The 20,582-nt window shown below is 44.2% G+C and overlaps 1 protein-coding gene across 1 annotated transcript; it reads left to right on the top strand.

Moving 5' to 3' along the window:
* Positions 1–31: 31 nt before the first annotated feature.
* On the top strand, positions 32–14,638 carry STRA8 (stimulated by retinoic acid 8; the record flags this gene model as incomplete). The annotated part of the gene is made up of 9 exons (XM_082310205.1): positions 32–74; positions 312–532; positions 2,248–2,323; positions 3,808–3,892; positions 4,293–4,448; positions 7,514–7,796; positions 9,082–9,158; positions 10,882–10,993; positions 14,564–14,638. 9 exons carry the CDS (start codon positions 32–34, stop codon positions 14,636–14,638), a joined length of 1,128 nt encoding a protein of 375 aa, XP_082166331.1.
* Positions 14,639–20,582: the final 5,944 nt, after the last annotated feature.

Genomic DNA, 20,582 nt, shown 5'->3' on the forward strand with positions numbered 1-20,582 from the left:
GCGCTTTGTGAAGCTGAGCCCTGGACAGCCCATGGAAACGGAGCATCTCATCATTGCAGGGAAGGGTGCAGGAGGTGGGAGGCGTGTCTCGGCTGTGTTTCATGCCATTAGATTTATCCTTAGTGGTAGGTTAGGTTTTGGTCAGTAGTTACAGATGGCATCCCTCAGGCAAAGAGAAGGTTTCAAACTCCATGATTTCCTACAGAAAAATGAGCTGGAGTGCTCTTGTCAGTCACCCTGAACTTTCCTTTTTTGTCTGTCCACTGCACAGGCTGTAAGATTTCTTGTTCTTCACTTACATATTTATTCAGTACAACTAAATGTTGCATTGCAGCTTTTGATGGAGACAGCTGGAGACTGTAGGAAGACACATGCCAGAGTGAGTCCCAATCCCCTGACACACCTGCAACAGGTAGAACCCCGCGTGGCAAAACGGCGCTTGTCACAGGCACGCCACCGGGCTACGCTGGCGAGACTCTTCAGTGGCTTGCGGGAAGCTGTTTTATCCCGGTCAGACAACTCAGCCTCAAAGGTGCGGAGCAGTGACTGTACTTCTCTATGTACTCCTGTTGTACGTGGGTATGTTTAAATTCAGCCAGGTTTATTTGGATGACCACTGTATCTTTACGGGTGCCAGTGTATGTGTAATTTCACTGCGTGCAGCTTTCCTGGATCGCTTTTACTTTAAAGCTGCCAGCTAAGCATGAGCAAATTGTTCACTTTGTGGTCACTGGGTCACGGGTTTATCATGTGGCTTATCTGCCCTTTTCTTACAAGGTTTCTGCAGCTTCTTTATAGCTTTGCAGCTTCTTTATAGTGTTTTGGAAAAAAAACAAGGGATCCCATGATGAAGTTACCTTGATTTCACAGGATTTTGCTATGGAATCAGAATAGTGAGTTTAGGGACAGAAGTTGTTACAGGAGAGGGAGTAATTCAGTCAGCCTTATGAGGTGCACTCTGTCTTCAAGACACTGGAAAAATATCAGGAAGAAAACAACCACCACTATTGTTTATTGATCTCTACTAAACTAAGAAACCATTTAATCAAAACAAAATTGTTTATAGAGATGAAGTTGACCCAAAATGCTGAAAAGGTGGATATTACTGTGCTCAAGGCAGAGAGATAAACAGGAGTCCTTTTATCCTCAACTCTGCCACCAATTCATTTAGTTAAATTGGTTACTTTCAGTTTCCAAGTTTGTAAAATGGAGAGAGTAATGACTGTTAGGACAGGAACTGTCCTTGCAAAGGGCTTTGAGGCTCTGAACATGCAAAATGCTGCTGTCTGGGGCTTGTGCCTGCTGAGACCCTTACCTCTCGTGCAGTTTGAGGTAAGAGCTCAGTGTACTATGTTCTGAACAAGGTGCAAGTTCAGCTGAAGTCACCATGATCTCAGAAGCCAAGACTAAACAGATACTTGTTTTGTCTAGTCTAAGGGGACTAGCTTCACATACCAACTCTTAAAATTGATTTTTCATAGTATCATGTGCCCCTTTGTGTGACTTTTGGGGGCCAAGGAAGATGAATATCTTCACAAGCGTAAATAAGGAAGTTCACTCACAATCCTACTGTTTCGTGTTTGGCTAAAATATCCAGCATGAAAGCTGTGCAAGGTAGACATCCCGTCTAAGGTGACTATGGATGGTCTCACCGATCACAAAAGTCTTGAAATGTTTTTGAGATGTGTATGTTTAAATGCATTAGCCGTATGTTCTCAGTTATGCTTGCTATAAATGATGAAGGAATGATGTGCAGCACTGAAGTTATTCCAGTTTACATCAGTGTAGCTGAGAGTAGAACATGGCAAAGGCTTCTCCTAGCAAAATTCTCATGGGAAATGATTAGTAAAGTCTTATGCTTAAAGTTGGTAGACGTCCAACAAGACTTCACAGCATGGTATTTCTGGACATACTCCAAGAAAAGAATGATCCAAACAAGACCAGTTGCTGACGAAAGAAGATCAGAGTTAAGTAGTAAATGCCTATGTGGCTGGGTATTATGTGTATGTATTGCATAATATATACCCAAATATTTATGTTCTGTATTTAAGTTTGCTCTGGTATTAGTTCTTTCCCCTTTTCATATGGATGAGGGTAGCTGGTGAAACAACACAGTTGTTTTCATGGAGACATTGAGATAACTGAAGGTCAAAATGAAGGAAAAGTGAAGAAAACAACCAAGGTGTGTTAAAACATTAATCTAGTCAGAGCAGAGAGCAATCAGTTCTGATTTCTTCTTATGTTTAGTATCAGGTTTTGCGTAAGGCTAAGAAATCTATCCAGAAGCTGGAGCAAACCTTGGGTTCTTTGCTGAAGATGAAAGGTACTGTATGCAAGTATTTGCCTTGGATAGAGTGCCTGGACTTTTTTTTTATATATATTTGTTAAATAGAGACAGATAGGTATGCGGCTAAGACCATTAAAGCATTAGAGCCAACTGTGGGTTTAGTTGTAGCAGTAAGCAAGGGGTAGCGCAAGAGTCTTATCGACTCACGGAGCGCTGCACCTCAGAAATCCCCCTCTGACTCTCATTTGTTCCTACCCCTCCCCAGCCTAGGTGAAGGAAGGAAACAAGTAATTCCTGCTATCCCATGGCAGCAGGCAGTTCAGGCAGAGTGCCCTTGTCACCCTGGTGCCGATTCACCCCCAGCAGGTGTGGGGCTGGCGTGGGTCCCCAGACTGCACGCTTGGGCTCCCACTGAGGGGCTGCAGGAGCCTGTGTGCTCCTCCTGGCCACATCAAAGTGGCGCAGTGCGAGTCACACCTGTCATGAGCACCCAGCATTGCAAGTCAGCACAGCCAAAGCTTAAACTTCAGAACAGCTGGCTCTGGTATGAGTTAAAGGGGAAGGACAGAGAAGCTGTTGAGGATTTCCTAGTATAGGAAATGGAAGCCTCTAGTTAAGAATTTACTGTGATAGAAACAGGTAAGAGAGATGCTGCGGTTTTGTCTTCTTTCAGCTTGGTGGGTCATCTTCATGCACTCCTCCGTTACCACCTGCGACACCATGCATCATGCTGGTCTAGCATGTGTTGTCAGCAGCTGAGGCAGCGCCTGCTGCAGGGCTTCAAGCCCTCGCCAACACGCCTTGTGTTCGCTGGTGCTGGCCACTGCCTCCAGTGGCAGCAAGTAGGACTGGGCGCTGATGGGGTAGAGACTTTGTATTTTTATGTCCCTTCAAGTGTCCAAATTACTGTCAGCTAGAAAGAAACATTGCTAGTCATGCAACTTGCACCTCCAATAATTTGCATCAATTAAAAGTCCCAGTGCTTAAAATGAGCAATCTCCTCTAAACCTGCATCCTTGGATAACCCATAAAAGTCAGTCATTGGTAGAAGGAATAGTTTGACAGAGCAAAATTAAAGGGATCACAAGAAGTGAGGTTGGTTGAGGAGAGTTTGGAGGTAAACTTCCCCGTCTATTTACTTTCATATATGTACAATTCATACTGCTTGTGAATCACAGGTTGGTTGTCAGGGGTTTTTACGTGCAATTTGCTCATTATATGGCAATCACAAAATACTGTATTGACTGGTGCTTGCCTGGACTTTGATTTGCTGGTTGTTTTCACCATCAGTTCTGTCAGACCAATGTTAGGAAGAAGGCATTTCCTCAATGATCATAAGCTCCCAGTATTGCTAGTTACATTGCAGGAGAGGCAGAGGTGTCTCACATCATTTTTGCCTAATGAAAAGCTATGGCTTGTGATGGACCAGTTGTTGGAATTGTTCTGTTTGATTGGGGCTGAGGGTGAGAAGGAAGCCAAAAGTGGCACTGAAGTGACAGTAACCTTTCTGCTGACGACAGAGTCCTTCAGTCTGGAGGATGGGAACCCATCCAGCTTGGAGGAAGTCAGAGAGGAATATGTCAAGAGGCACTTCAGCAATCACAGGTAAGGGCTTATACCAGTCAAGGAAAGATGATAATACTTTACGCTTGCTTCCATCCCAGCATCTCTGAACCGCTTTGTCGTTGTTACTGAATTTCCAAGCCAAGGCCTTTCACCATGAGGAAAAGATGAAGAGATTTCACCTGGACCCCTGTAATCCCGTACAGTGCACGAACACTCTAAGCTTGTTGTTGCTCTCATTTCCAGTCAGTGCTTGTATTTCCTTTCCCTTCTATGTAGCTCATCTCCACCAAGGACTTCTCATTTGCCTGCAAAGCAAAAGGAGGAGGAGAAGGCTGGTTTGGGAAGAATGGCCCTGGACTCTGGAGTGACCACGACAAGGGCCTTATTAATCCAGTTAAGAAGTTGTTCATGTGGCTTTTTTCCTGTGTGTTCTTTCCAGCACTGCATCAGTCTCGGAAGCTGTGAGTGAGAGTGACTCTACCATCTGGTATTTTCACATTCAAGAATGTGAAAAACAAACAATGGAAGAGGATGAGAAGCCAGAATTTATCCAGTCTCCAGACACTTCATCCCCGGATCTGGTGGAATTTGAACGGTAAGTGCACCCCATGTTGCCTTCTGGTTTTTAATTTGTTTGCATTAACGCTGTGCATCCAGTCACTGCCGTTCGTGGAACCCTGCTGGAGCCTGCATCTGCCTTGCAGAAGCCTTGTGCCAGCAGCTTTGGCTCTGCTGGCGACGAAGCTGAGCACCTCCCAAGTCCCTTACCTGCGACTTGCATGTGAATGGACTCCCAGCATCGTGGCAGCCCCCAGCTCTCCAGGCCTATCCTCAAGAAAGAAAAAAAATTTCTTTCAAGGGTGTCAGTCCCTGTGTGGCCATGCTTTACCACTGTCCAGATGGCTTGCAGAGTAAGGTGCAACATACCTGCTAACCGTAGTGGTTTAACAGGCAAGCTCAGGTGAAATAGGAGGTTATTAATCTGGAATGATTTATGCAGGTGTGTGTCCCTGTGTGTTTGTGGTATCAGTACCACTATCAATTTGTATCCTTGCAATGGGCCTAGATTTTAGGAATGTAGGAATTGCTGCACCAGATGAAATTCTGAAGAGTCTAGCTTTATGTGTTCTGGGGAGGTGCAGGAACTGGGTAGGCAGATACTTTCCCCCACAGTGATGTTCACCCTGCCTTTGATGGCATTGTCATGAAGACCCTGAGCACTGTTGTCCCTTCCAGACATAGACCCTTAGCTCCTGGCAGCTTAGAGTACTTTTTTGTGGGATCAGAGCAGGGTAAGGCTGGATGCGACCAGGGAAGATCTTGTAGTCCTCAGCCTGCAGGCTGCAGAATAGCGATGCTCTGGAAGGTATTGGAAAGCACTCCTCAAAATGTTTGCAGCGTGGAGGGGAGGAGGGGAACCTAAACACTTACGTGTGTGTTACACTTATGGCTAGTGGGTGCAAGTCTCTTAACTCCTAAGTGCCTGATGCAGGACCTAAAAATCAAAGACCACTGCTTTCATGCCAGTGGTCCATGTGTTTTAGACTGGGGTTGTAATGGTAAAACGACTGTTTTTTCCAGAGTTATTGATATCTTAAGACTGAGTACATTATTCATCACATTCTTCCCCTTGCTGTCAGACAGCACTAGGAGGTACTTAGAGGTCATGGATGCTTTTCCAAAAGGATAAATGATCATTTCATTGTAAAGATTTGAGAAACAGATGGATGTCTAATCTATCCTGTACTATCAAGCAGAGCCAATTTCACCCTAACCATTCCAGAGTAAAGAATATGCGGTGCAGGAGAATCCACAGCTGCAGCTGGCGTCCCCTTCCACAGCATCACTGCCGTAAACAAAAACTTCTTCTCTTTTGCTTTGAACTGGCGCTTATTTATAAAATTGCCTTGGATTATTGAGTTTTTCATCAAAATGAGACTGCAGCTGTGCCAGCAGATGGCACCAGCCTCCCGCTACTGTTCCTACTTTTGCTCTGTGGGAATCGGAGGTGGCTGTATAAGGTATCATTTACAAGACCTTGAAATGTGCTGAATCAAGATTTTCTGAGGGAAGTAAGCTCTACTTCATCAAAGACTGCACGTAAACACCTGACTTTCCCTTTCTTCACTGACAAGGTAGACCAGGGCCTGTACTGTGTGGACTCTGGCACTTATCCTACAGTCTTATGGCAGACTGCAGTTGATTCATAGCTAATTCTCAAAAAATGATCTTTTATAACAGGCATAAAACAATAGGGACTCTTCAGCAAAGAAAATAATAGCCTTTTGGTGATCATCTAATCACATTATTTGGGCAGCATCAGAAATGCTTTGAGCTTCAACGGACCATTTTTTCTTTTTTTTTCCACGTCCAGCAGCAGGAGCTACAATGGTAGGACTACACAGTACTCTGTCCAGTGCAAAATGTGGTTGTCTCCTTCCAGCTGGGAAGGAAATAGTTGAGTTGTGGTTCAAGCTTAATTTCTTTAGCAAAGCAGTCTAATGGTGATTCATATTCTTCTGTCTGAGAAACTTCAGATCCTTTGTTAGGAGCTGGACATTCAGAAGCCTTAGTCAGCACAGTACCTTACATGAGAATGCTTATTCCCCTTCAGGTATTTTGTCTCTGGCAATGGTGGAAAATACTCCAGAGTATGGAAACTAGAGTTTAAACATGTTTATGCTTGCGTGCAGAATTATCTTAAGATTTTCAATATTGGTTTGCTGGAACAAATATTTAAAAACAAAAAAGAAAAGACTGAAATCTTTTGAGTTACTTTCTCATGCAATACTGTTCAGTTAATCAGGAAATGTGCTTGTATGGGACATCATCCAAGGAATCATTTTGAGCTCAAACTTAGTAACAATGACTGCTGTTTATAGGATTCTTGGTTTGTACTCCTTTGATCTTGTTATTTTCATCTGAGAAGCTGTAAGCATTTAATTAATGTAAAATAACCTTCAGTGCTGCTTTCCAAAGTAGACATTATTATCCCTGGTTCGCTGTGCCACACAGTGCTTAACAGACAAAGCGGGCTCGTTCTGAGATTTAGTCACCGGGCTGAAATTACAACACTTATGTTCCATTACCAGTTTCACTACAGACTGCGTAGAAGTCAGTCTTAGGGATGCGTTTCCTCAGATGCAAAATGAAGGAAATTGAGCTCCCATGCTTATTTAAGTCAGGGCATCCAGGCCTGGGGTCGTCTCTTTCTATCTGCCTGTGTAGTACCTAATACATCAGGATATGACCTCAGCTAAGGCTTTTAAATGTACTGCAATGCCAGTAGAAGTATAAAAAGTGACTTATAGTGTAAAAGCCTCAGGATACAAAGGCAAGTAACTCAAAATTTATTAAATGCTAGAATGAGGTTTGCCTGTGCAACAAGTACAGCCTGCAGCGCCTGGATCTTCTGTTGTGAGGCAGTCCTGCTGAGGCTGTGGCTGGAGCCTGCCTTTTGCAGATGAAATCTTGGCAGAACAGAGTTGCTAAAATCTTCAAATAGTGTTGGGCAACCTTCAGTAATTGTATGAAGTCTTAGAGGGGGGAGTCAGTGAAGTAGTTATGAATCAGAGCTACTCCCCAGTCTCCTGCTGATTTACAGTAGATGGCTGCCTCATAGCCTGCTCTTAAGAGATGCTCCCTTTCCTTTCATTACAGATACCTGTATTTTTATAAGCACACAGTGGACCTGCTGATAGAGCATGGAGTTGTTTGCACTGAGGAGGTGCCTCTTCCTGAGGTCTCCACGGCAATTTCCCACCTCTGGCAAGAGCTTTCTGAAGAAAGGAGAGACAGCATCTTGCAGTACTATAGCCAGAGAGATTTCCTCATGGATCCTAAGGCTGCTTGTCAGGAGCCTGCGTGCACTGAAGGTAGTGTGAGGGACAGCCGAGGCAACAGTGAGGAAGCCAGTGGTTCCTCAGTCTCCACACCAGAGGAAGTAAGTGCTCAGTAACATACATCCTCATCCTCTGAAACTCCAAGCCTTCAGATGCTAATTGGCTTTGCAGCTTTTGTAGTAGTTGTAAGTAAGCTTTCCCAAGACCACTTGAATGCGTAAGTGGAGACAATAGTCAGTCTTTGAGTATATGTCTGCACCAAATTCTCTCTTGGTAAGATACATGGCAAGCTATAGGAGTGCAGTGGTAGTAATCCTGCTAGTCTCCACTGACCTGTAGAATTTCTGTGCTAAGTAACAGTTAAATTAGCTCTAACTTGCTCAAGGCGGGGGGGGGGGGGGGGGGGGCCAGAACAAGAATTATACAGTTACTGTGCTCCGCAAACTCTCCAAGGAGCACAGATGAGCTAAATCCAGAAGGAATACCCAGTTTGCCAAGGCCTGCTGTGTTTTGGGTTGGGGTTTTTTTTTCATCAAAGCACTTGCTAGCAAAGAGAAAGCATTTGTAGACAAGTTCCAGTGGTACGGGGCTAATGACTGCCTGTGCCATGCACCTCTGCAGGGCCAAGAAGTCAGTGACTGAGTAGACCAAGGCATTTGTTAAAAAGAGATGAAATAACAGCCAACTCTTTGTGAACTGTTCCTGGAGCACTGATGACTCAAGCAACTAGCTGCTCAGAGACATGTGTGTAATTTTATTAGCTGCAAGGGAGGGACAGATGTCCACCTTTAGCATATAAGTAAATTGCATTGACAAGTTCTTTTTGAGTCATAGGACACAACTCATATTGCTGGCCTCCTTAGGAAATGTCATGGGGATGTTGCATGTACAGTACTTCCTGGCACAGAAAATGTGTGAACTGCATTATGGCAGAGTGAACTAATGAGCTTACTGGTCTGTCACAGGAAGCATCCAAACTCCTTTGTAAGCCAGGTCACACACTGGAATCAGATTTGGGGAGGCTGGCTGGTACAGCTGAGATCTCTAGCCATAAGCAGCAGCCCACAGTCAAGTCTCTAAAGCACTGATACAATTCATGTTTTTTACTGATTTTTGGGGGAGATGTAATGTTAAGTCTAACTCCTAGAGGCTGAAGCACAGACCTAAGGGAATGGACTAACCTTGTGTTCCTAGTCATGAAATACACTTATTCCTTATTATTTCTATCTCCACAAAACCCTCTTGGTTTACTCTAGCTGTAAACATACATGTTAAATGGAAATAAAGAATATCATGCTTTTAAAGACTTCATTATTAAAAATCATACCCTAGGTAAAACTTTTAGGTGGCTGGATATGTTGGCATCTGAAGTGTTTTCTCTGATAGGTAATGTTTGAAGATGCGTTCGATGTTGCTGCTGGTTTCCTTGACAGAAGCGAGACTCACGGAATGTCTAGTCAAAGGTAAATTACAAACTCACCCCTTTTGCTAGACAGAGTAGGTTAATAGCCCACTGTCAATACTCCATGGCAAGTTTGCTGTGGAGTAAGGCAATAGCCTAGCTTCCTTTTTTGTGCCTAATTTTTAGTAAATGGTTAGAATAGCAGCCTCCAGCAATTGTGCTTGCAATAATATTGTCTCTTAAGGTGCAAAAGGGAAATGATTAATAGGTATTTTTGGCAGAATCAGTAAGAATCACTTATTAAGAGCACTCTGTCACTTCAGGATAACTGGGGACCTTCTGATTTTCTTCACCACTCTGCATAGCTTTCCATCTTTTCAAATTAAAATATTTGTAATGTTTTCCTTTTCTTTCTCTCACTTACCAGGTCTATGAGGACCATAAGGCATTCCCTGGATAACTCAGCTAATCATAAACTGTACTCTCATTTAATGAGACAAAAATGATCATTTTTTTAACATTGTCTCCCTTACATTTTCAAGTACCCTAATTCAGTCACAAGGAGGTGATCAATCTGAAGTGTGGTTGACCTGAACAGTAACATCAGAGAAACACAAGACCTATTAAATAATAACATCTCTTTCCTCTGCAGGTCAGATGAGTTACCTAAAAGAACATGTCAGATACAAAGCTGGCACTGCCTTTGATTTTTTCCCCAGTACACCGAAGAAAGAAAAGGGTTGCTTTCCTCCAGAGGAAAATCACATTATGACTCATCTTTTATTCATTCTTGCTGCTTAGTCTTCGTTAGGATTGTTTCTCTTTGCAAACAGTGTTTTTAATCTGTTTTTTAAAACCCTTTTTCTACTTATTTTTCTATATTTAGAGAGTTCTTTAGTGTGAATTTCTTTCTCTCTTTCACCACCATTGCACCTTGCACTTCCAGAACAGAATTAATGGAAATAAGGTTGTTTTGGCCGTTGATCAGAATATACTTGAATATATAATAAAGCTTAGCAAATATGTATCTATTAAATAACATTTATTAGGTCACAATTGCTGTTTGCTTTTAAAATAAGATTAAGTATTCCTTAATTCTGCAATGTATTGCCATCATCTTTGCAATCTGTCTTAGGTCCCATATTAGATTAGTATTTCAGTAGTCAACATTTATCCTGTTCCCTTCCTTCCCTATCACTCTCTGCCTTGTAATTCTGGACAGAGGCGTGATGGGAGAACTTTGTAAAATCCTAGGGAGAATATAGAGGTGAGTTCCAGAATGAATCTTATTTTTTTGCCAAAGTTACCTGTTACCTGAGTACAAACCTGCCAGTGGTAGCTACTATGTCACTTCGTGACCCCATGTTACTGCATTCACTCAAAAACTTTACAAAAGAAGTCAAAGCTGTTCCTCTGAACAGCCCTACAACATACACTACCAAATAACTGTTGTTGCTCTCTGTTATAATGGATATATACTTTTCCCCAAAATGGTGTTACTATAGCTGTCATGTATCACTGGATCTCTTTGTTGTGATACTGGTTTCTTGTATTGCAGTTCTCTGTTCTTACATATCTTCCTTGCATTTGTTAGACAATATCTTGTCAATACGTCCACCTCTGTTCCTCCCTGTCTTGCTTGGCTATTGTCTTTAATATCAGAATCATCCTGAAAACAATTTGTATCTTTTTTAATTTATAAGTAAAATGTGGAGGAGAGAAAATAAGTAGGAGGAGAAATGAGGGAACAGGAAATTAAATATAGTATCTGGTTCCATTTTCAGTTCAGCATTTGCAAGCTGCACTTCTGAAAATCCAGAGGATCACCACAGACTCTATCTGCAGATCACCGACTTCCTAAAAAGCCTCTTCTTTGCTAACACACAGTTTTGCCAGGTAAGCTTTGCCAAAGGATCCCTTATAGAAGGAGCAATGTATTTCTGTCATTGTCAGAAAGAGATTTCTGCTTTCTGTGCTTCTGATCATATTGTGCAGAATGATCACAAATAAGAACTTGGGGTTCATTGCTTCAGATGTGTCATTCCAAGAGGTCAGTGGGATAGCCTTTGTTAGAGGCAAAGTGTGAGGGGTTATTATGGCTTAGAATATTATTCAAAATGACAAATGACATGAGGAATTTTTTTTTTTATCGTTTGCATGAAAGTTCCATGTGGAAAAGCTTGAGTCATCTCTGAGCAGGTGAAGCTCACTTCACAGTTCTCCGTTAACCCCCCAGCTGCTTCATTCTGAGCTCAGTAAGACCACCCTCTGCTTCTCTGGGTGCCACGTTCCCTACCCTGAGCCCTCCACTGGCAGGCCGTAAGAGTACGGTATTCGTGTTCTTGAAAGAGCTCATAAACAGCTGCTGAGCTGCCTCTTAACCTCAGCCTACTGTTGCAGGTTTGCTGAGCCAGAAGTCACTGTGTTTGCAGTGTTCTTCCTCTCCTTGCCCTCCTGCCACAGAGGTGGCTCAGAGCTTGCACGTGGGTGGAGGACCAAAAGGGAGATAACCCTCAGCCAAAGCATGCTTGCTTGGGCTCAGAGTCAATTGTACCTCCACAGTAGCCACTGTTTTGCTATTTTCTATTGCCTAACTTCCACCCAGTTTTTGTTACTTGAGCAGATGCTCCTCTGAAGGAAATGTTTGAAGAGTGTTTGTGATGAGGGGCAATTGGGACAGAAAACAAAGCAGAAACTACTGTTGCACTGCTGTCTGAATCTATCACATAGTGACTGACTGCTGCGTGCAATTTGGTTCCCCCCATCTCAGAGAGACAGTAGCACTAGAGGAGGTGCAGAGAATGGCAGCAGGCACTGCAAAAGGCATTAAACAGGAGCTACTAGAGTAGGACCCTTCCACAATAAAGACTGAGGGGTACTATGAGAGAATTTTGATCCTAAATGGTGTGGATTTGGTACACATAATGATTATTCATTGTGTCTAACACCAGAAGAACTAGAAAGCACCCAATGAAATGAACAAACAACATATTAAAACATACTTGTACATGCAAATTACCAGATTTAACTCCTGGGGCATCAATCCATTTGCAATTACTAAATCTGAAGGTCCAGATACAATTTCCAGCTCAGAAGGTCCTCACAGCACAGTTTGCCATAATGTGGGAGCATATATTGTGGAACAGAGCACACTGCATGCACAATTCTTGCACTTTTTGTCTAAACATCCACTCCTGGCTGTTGTCAGAGACCAGACACTGATCTACACAGCCCTCTGGTCTGTGAATAGCTATGTTCTGCGTAAGAGCAGAGCTCTTCCTGTGTTTGTGTAAATGACTGTGAACTGAGCACGCGTAGAAAAGAAAGAAAAGCTTTAGGCAAGATACGGTATTTTCTGGTTTTAAATTTCTTTTGTGAATGTCATGCCTGGCAGCATTAGGTGGTCCCATTTTGTCCTTCTGCTTGGTGCTGCATTGTTATATGTGAGTCCAAGTCCATCTCACAGCTCCCAGATGAGGTGGTATGAGAAGAGGTAGGGCCTTTTTCAAGCTTTAAAGAGGGACATTTGAAATAAGACTAGGAGAATGGGAATGATGGGAAGACAGGCAGCAAAAGCTGAAGTACTGCAAATTGGCAGTTGATTGAGCTTCGTGGATCCAAAAAGAAATAAAAGGCTGTGTGCACTTCTTTTATGCAGGAACTTTGAGTTGTCTGTGATAAGACAATACAAAGGGAGTTTGAGCAGAAATCACCCAGGCTAGAGTACTGATAATGTGAAGGTCACCATCTGTTTTGGTTTAGATAACTGCAGTACAGCACATCTAGAGAGTTCTGCCCAGAGGCCAAAAAAAAAAATACGACGGACAAAATGTTTTTGTTTTGAAACCAGAAATTCAGCTTCATCTCAAAGCAAACAGATTGAGGCAGTTATGGAAGTGGTTGCATAGTGGGGATAGGAGATGTTCCAGCTAGCTTGAAACACACCAACTCAAGCAGCAGAGAGCTCCGTATAGGCTACGTACCTTGCCCCAGAAATTGGGCTAGTCAGAGCATCAGAGACTCTGGATTTGACAGAGAAAGGAGCCCTTCCTGCTGACCTTACGGGTGTGACTGAACCCCTGCAGACCATTGCCCTTCCTTTGATGTAGTACCTGTGCCAGTGCTACACTAGCCCAGGAGTTTGGGCAGCGCTGGGATAAATTATCCCAAGGATAAAGTGATGTCCTGGTGCACTTGCACACACCTTGTAGGAGATGATACAGAGGTGGGTGGCAGGTACAGTACCAAGGCAAGGCATGCGATGTGCACCTGACTGAAATACAAAAGGCAGCCTGTGGTCTCCTTTCCTTTCATCTGCAGAGCTGATGAGGTGACGGGTTTTATTGCTGGTTATTACATGCCAGTGCTATGTTATGCCATCTCTGGTTAACTGTCCAGGTACATAGTCCTATTGTTGGATTGTGTACATTTGCCATTTGGTAGTCACAGATCCACTGAGTGCAGCTCCTCTTGAGCTGCTGCCCTGGCTCTCGAGGCTATCAAGGGCCTGCACCCCACTGATATAAAATGCTTGAGAAAGACTCATACAAGACAAGGGAGGAAATCACTTGGACAAGGAAAGGGAGGGCTCTTAAAAGGACAGTGACCCAAAAATGAGAACAGGAGCGTGCTTCCATGGTGCATGGTAGAGAAATATTTCTAAGCATGAGATTAGTTAAGCAATCTTGTCATTTTTCAAGAGCTGTTGTCTTAAGGTCACATCACAAGAGATGCTTAGCAGCAAAGGCAGTAAAGAATTCATTTAGATTGAGGTCCAAAGGTTTTACAATATCTAAGGAAAGTCAGTGTTGGTTTTTTTTTCTAAATAGCACTGAACACCTTTGCATCTTCAAAGGCACAGTTTCTTTGAAAATTATGGATTTTAGATGAGTCACTTGACAAGCAAGTGGGATTTAGTGCTCCTTAAGCTATACGTTTTTTAAACTGCACCTATTTTTAAAAGCAGTCTTGCCCTAAAGAGTCTTGCATCAATGCAGAAGGTGAACTAGATGGACTACAGGCATGAGCACTTTCATCTCCTAGACTTTGATTTCTCAAGACCAACTTACTCTCTGCAAGCTCCTGAAACAGAAGACCATTTCCTTCTGTTGCTAAAAGAGCAGCAAAGCCTGAAGTTAGTAGAAGTTAAGGGCTCCAGGAAGCACTCATATCGTCTTCAGAGCTTGTGATGTGACCCACTTACTACCACAGTCAGTAACAGCTGTCTAAGTGATGTAAATAGACACAGGGTGGAGCCCTGTAATTTTAGAAAGAAATTGGTTGAAAATTTGAGCCATTCTTCATCAGGCACCTCAGGCACTTGACAAGTGCTGGTTGCTGATTCAGAGAGGATGGAGGGCTCATGGCACATTAGCTGACACGTCAGCACTTGACCAACCCACTGTATATTTGAAACAATCAACTTCTGTGGTTTTTAATCCTGCTTGACATTGGGGGGGCTTTCAGGAAGAAGATCTTCAGTTCGATTATGAGACTGTGATGCTGAGGTGCACCGAGACCTTTGATGATGAAGATTTCTAACAGTATCTCTGCTAATGTTTTGCCAAGCATTGCTGGGTACAGCAGGCATGTGAAGAGACTGCACCTCTTTCAGTGAAGCACCTCTCCGAGCAGAGTGTGGAGACACTGTGTTAAAGTGGTTTGTTACCTTTGACTTCCCATTCCCTCATCAGTGCTTCTTGATATATCAGTTGAGTAATTTATACCTTTAAAAGTTCCAGGTTTTAGATATTTATAAAATTTTAAGAAATACTTTTGTCTATTGCTTTTTAATGTTTAACTTCACAAGTAAACTGAGGCATGGACAGTTAAGTGACCTTGCCTAGCATAAGCTGTGGAAGAGCTGCAGAGAGGTCACATCAGCAACAGCCTGCACACCCCCATAGGATGCAGGTCTCAAACTGCAACCTGCAAAAATCACAAACTGCCTTGCACCCTGGCAGTGATTACTTTTCCAGTGCAATTTTTCAGCTCGGGCTGACAAGGGAAGAGGGATTTCCTCACAGAGAGTGAGATGAGGCTCTTCCATCTCTTTATGAGGACAGCAGCAGTGGCCACCCACTCCCAAATCACCCAGAGAAGTGCAGGTGCAATAATACACTTTGGATTATTTACTTTTGTGAAGTGTGTAAAGCTGAGTGATCAGCCCTGTGCTCTTCTGCCACATCTCATTCTTTGATGAGTAGTGCTGCTCAGATAGTGTCTCAGAATTAAAAATGCTGTGAAGATGAATAAAATTATTCACATCTTGGAGCTATCATTAGAGGCTCTCTGCAGACTTGGACAAATTGTGTTCTGACAGTGGTTATGCCGAGGTCATGCTAATAGCCATCACAAACAGAAAGGCTAAAAGTTTTATTTTAAAATCTAAATTAAAGCTGGCATGCCCAGGTATCCATTGGTCTTCAGCAGCCAGGCTTTTACGCTGAATCCAAGAGGGCTGGGCTGTGGCCCAGCACTGCCTTGGTGCATAAGAGGATGATACATGCAGGTGTATTCAAGCAAATGCATGTGGAGCCTGGTACTGAAGTACAAGGGGAGAATAATTCCTCCAGAGTGCCTCTTGTCCCTGCAGTTGAGGCTGCAGTAGTGCCCCCAGGTGGATGTTTGCCAGGTTGCTGTGTTTGGAAGTGGGGGTTCCTAATTGCAGATCCTGTTTGGTTTTAAGAGCCCCTCTGAGTTCTCCAGGGTGCAGCCTTGCCTTTCCCTGGCCTTTCTAGTGTGCTTCGTCTGTACAGGCTATCATTGTTTTGAGGCTATCATTGTTTTGAGGCTATGCTGGCTCTCCCTCCTCCTTCTCTCCCTCTCCTTCCAAAATGCCAGGCATGTGTATCCCCTGGGCAGTCTGGGTTTTGGGACACGTGCTCGTTGAAATACATGTACAGACTTTGCAGGGAATCCAAGGTCAAATCATTCTTTCCTTTAGCTAGTATGAGAGACATATATATGTACCTACAGTAATAAGTGTTTACATTAAGTGTTCTGCCTGAGTTTTCTTATCTTTGTGTAGTTTTTGGGGGAAATAGGTTAGTTTTTCTCAGTATTGAGGATACTTTTTCTATAAGCTTTTAGCTGTAGAAATCATGCAGATTTCTGTCATCTCTAGTTCCATTTGACACACAACTTTTAGTCAGGTTTGTTACATAAATGTTTCTTTCACCATGTCCATCTTAATTACTGCATCAGCTGAGGTCAAACTTGGCAATACTGGCATGTGCCATAGGACAGCCGTGTGAGTAGATAATGTTCAAGGGTTAGCAACCTTTTCTTATTAGTCCTGCATCCCCACCCTTTTGAAGGACAGTCCAGGACAGAAGTTAAACAGTAGAATATTTCATTTTCAAATTACTTTCAGCTTGCCACCTACCAGAGGAGACAGTTTTAAATGGACACCATACACTGTGTAGATGCATTCCCTTGATCATCACATGTGAGAGCTTCTGATGCTTCACCAGGAGAATTTTAGGTTAAGACTGGCCTGAACATTAATGCGAAACAACAGGTGTGTTTAGGTAACGTGAAAATAATAACTCCTCCAAATGGTAGCAGGCTTTGTGGGAGGTGTTACAGCATTAAGGAGAAGATGAACACATCGCTTTGGTTCCTCCTGTCGCATGATCATAGTTTACAAGAGTGCAGGCCTGCGTGTAACGTGGGAAGGCAGTTTCCTCTCCTGCAGAGCCAACACTGCACAGACAATAGCTGTTCTGCCCTGGCGTGCGTGAGGTCTGCTCTGCCTTGGCAGGGAAGCAGCCTTAATTCCTGAGCACGTTATTGCTACGCGTGCACGGGTACCGCGTTGGGCAGCGCTCAGTGGTTGGTCTGATGGAAATTTTTCATGAAAAAATCTGGAAAATGTAGACTACTGGGGCAGGGCAGTGGGAAGGAGTTGGAGGCAGAAAGGCAGCAGGGAGGGAGGAGTGGGAAACACGAATGCATCAGTCAAAGTGCGGCTGTTCCAGGGGTTTGGGGAGACCAAGCTGAACAGGGCAGAATGGGACCCAGTACATTACAGCTGTGCTGCAGCATGGCAGCCCCTCAATTTACAACACATGGAGCATAACATAGGGCAGTCCTACTGCCCAGGTCACGTCTTCTTGTGAGAAAGCTGTGAAAATGAGCTGCTGATGAGCTGTTCTAGAGCCAGTGCATCTAGGTACAAGCAAATACCCATCACCAGATCTCCTCAGCCAGAACAGCAGGAGTATCTGCCTGGACTTTCCAATTAGCCATCTCCCTCTCCGCAAAGCTGCAAGCAGGGTGACCCCGCCCCTGGTTGAAATCAGTAAGTCTTGCTGCACTCGGGACACCAACACAAAGAGTAATACAGTTGACAGGTAGCTGGCTGTTCCCCAGGCAATCCAGAACAGCCCTCATGTGTTCCATTTTACACTTAAGGGTCCTCTGATTTTCATTTATTTTCATAAGTAGCAAATAAACAGAAGCCATGTCGCTGTGGTGCAAAGCCAAAGCTGTTTCCAAACCTCAAGTGGCCACATGCAGCTGGGAGGAGTGGTGGCCCTGCAGCCTAACCCCTGCCTACTTCATTTTAAAATTTGGAAATGTCCCCCTGAGGCAAATAAAAGGATATTTTGTAAATATATAACAAAGACACCAAAGGGGGAATTTTAAAGGACATTTAGGAGCCTGAGCTTGAAATAGGGACATAAACAGCTTCTGAAAACTGCCTCTAAGCCTTAGCAACAGCAGACCCAGCTGCCCCAGACGAGCATCCCCCCCCCCCCAGCTCTCTGCGCCTCCTGGACCGTAGGATGTGCCAGGGTAAGGAATGAGCCTCCACTGGGGATTCGGGCCCCCTCATGCCAGGAGCTGTAAAGTCATGCCCAGCTCTACTCCAGGGAGCTTGCAAGCCAAATACAAGATGGGGACACACAGACACAGCAGCAGGCTGGGCGTGCAGGAGGACAGCATAACAGATGAGCAACGTTCTCCATCCTTGGAGTGAGGAACAAAAAGTCAACTGAAGACTGATTTTTATAGGAAACCTGTGCCAATATTATTTTTTTGACAAGTCTAAAGCAAATATACACCTCTGGTGCTTGCCAGCATCCTAACATGTCTTAGGAGGAGAAGCAAAACATACGGCTGCAGCCTCCACAGAGCTGACATAAAGCCAGTAAAATTACTGAGGGTTCCCCATTGATGCTTCCCACCTCGCTTTTTCCATGTGGGGATCCTAACCATAGCACCGAAGGAAAAAGTCTCACATGAAAGATGGAGCATCTGAAGTCTACATAGTACAGCAGGTTTTGGCCCTATTGGTGTTGCTTGTGTACCTTGTTCATTAGCTGTGTATCCTGTTCCCATCTAAACCACTCCTCCAGTGTGTGGTGGGTCTGGCCAGCAGCAGCTTCGGTACAGGACATGAGGACAGGGTGATGTAGTCTAACAACTCACTTTCACACATGCACTACAGCACAAGTAAATTCAAGAGTGATGATGAGTAAGACCATGGGTTTGTCTGCTAGGTCCCCTGGGAGCATAGACTGGCTCTAAATGAGCGTAGACACGTAGTCAAGGTTGTGGAGGATGAAGAAGATACCAGAGCTGAGATGCCTGCGACTAGTCATCTCTGTAAAATCTGTGATGGAGAGGGGGGATCAGATATACTTAAATGTGCAAATCATTTTTTTCCCGAAGACATAACAACCACAATCCTCAACAGAGGCACTCCAACCTGCCCATAACAGCAAACTATTTATACCATAATGTTTCCTCCGTTAGGATCCCAATACTCACATAATTAATCTATGCAGGCTTCATTTTCTCCCAAAGTAAAAAACCTAATATGTCCTTTACCGATAAAACAAGCCACATACCATTACAGCTGCAGGATGGAACTAAAGAACAGGACTGTAATAGGCATGAGGAATAATGGCTTTTCATTGAAACCACCCAGGTTTTGTTTAGTCTTGAGACAAGAGGGCTAAGGGGGCATCAAATCGTGGCCTTCAGCTGTCCAATGGAGGGTACAGAGAAGATGGGGTCAGACTTTTCTCAGAAGGGAACAGTGACACAACGAGAGGCAACAGGCACAAGGTGAAGCATTGGAAATTCCAGTTAGACAGGAGGGCAAACGCTTTTCACCGTGAGAGTGGTCAGACACTGGAACAGGCTGCCCAAAGAGGCTGTGGCTCGCTCTCTGTAGCTCAACCAGACACAGTCCTCTCCAACCTGGTCTAACAGGACCAGCTCTGAGCAAGGGCTGGCCCAGAGGACCTCCAGAGGTCCCTTCCAACTGAATTACTCTGTGATTGTTTGAATACTACCTGCCACTCACTATGGCAATCACCCTAAGAAATATCATTACACTGTACATTTTATTTATTTTTCCCCCAAAATATCTAAGTATAAATCTCAATGCAGGAAACACAAGCTTATGCTACAGCAACAATGTTGTTACACACCACCGGCAACCAGCATCATGTGCAATCACATTATATACGGCCATACAGCTTAAGGCTGTTTCTGCTGATAATGGAAAAGAGCAAGAATCTGCAAATCGTTTTCCAGAGAAGTGGTTGTCACCGCACAATCACCGCACTAGACCAAACAGGTATGGTGGAGGGGACACAGGACACAGTGATAGCAGGGATGCATCAGATGATTGTGTGCAGAAGGGTTTTCTCCTCCATCTTTGATGACGATTCCCCCATCTTTGTAGGGTTTGGTGCCCTGGGGAAGCTGGCTCCCCTGAGACTGCTCCCAGCACCCCAGGTGGGATTCATTTCAGTGAAGCTGGGTTTTTCTGTTAGGTCAAGAGCCTAAGTAAGGTCTCTAGATTCCCTCTGTGGCCTAAGGTGGGAGAGGTATGTAACAAAGACAATCCATTCCATTGACCTTAGATGCCTCTCTTACAACAACATTCATTTGACTGACTTTAAATTATGGGAATATGGAATGAGATGAATCATGACCTAGAGGTGCCCGCTCCTTCACCTTGGCCAGCATGAGGTGTAAACCATAAGCTGTGAGGTGAGCGTTGCCATTACAGATCTTTAAGGTGGTGGGGATTAGCCTCAGCCCAAGGGAGGCCTGAGAGTGGTACAGGGCCCACATCAGGGATGCCTTCTCCTGTGGCCCCTTGAGCAGCCAGGACAGGGGACAGGAAGAGCTCCACTTCAGCTAAACAGCTGCTCCTTGGGGTCCCCAAGGCTCAGTGCAAGGAAGGAAACTGAACATCTTTCCCAGGCATTTCTTGGGCTGTGGTGTTCCTCACAGAGGGATTATGTTCTTCCTAGAGGTGGGCAGACAGGAGCAGAGAGGAGCAAAACGACTCCCTCAAGGCCACCAGTGGTGCAGGGGGCAGAGCTGGGAGGAGAAAGACATTATCATTCTCCTGCTCCAGCCTCTAACAGCTGCCAGCTCATGTTCAATGATGGGGGCTGCAGACACGCTTTTCAGACCTCTGCTTCTGAGATGAGTTCATCTGCAGGCCAGGTGC

The sequence above is a fragment of the Platalea leucorodia genome, assembly GCF_965183815.1.
Source record: "Platalea leucorodia genome assembly, chromosome: 4".
Taxonomy (NCBI): domain Eukaryota; kingdom Metazoa; phylum Chordata; class Aves; order Pelecaniformes; family Threskiornithidae; genus Platalea; species Platalea leucorodia.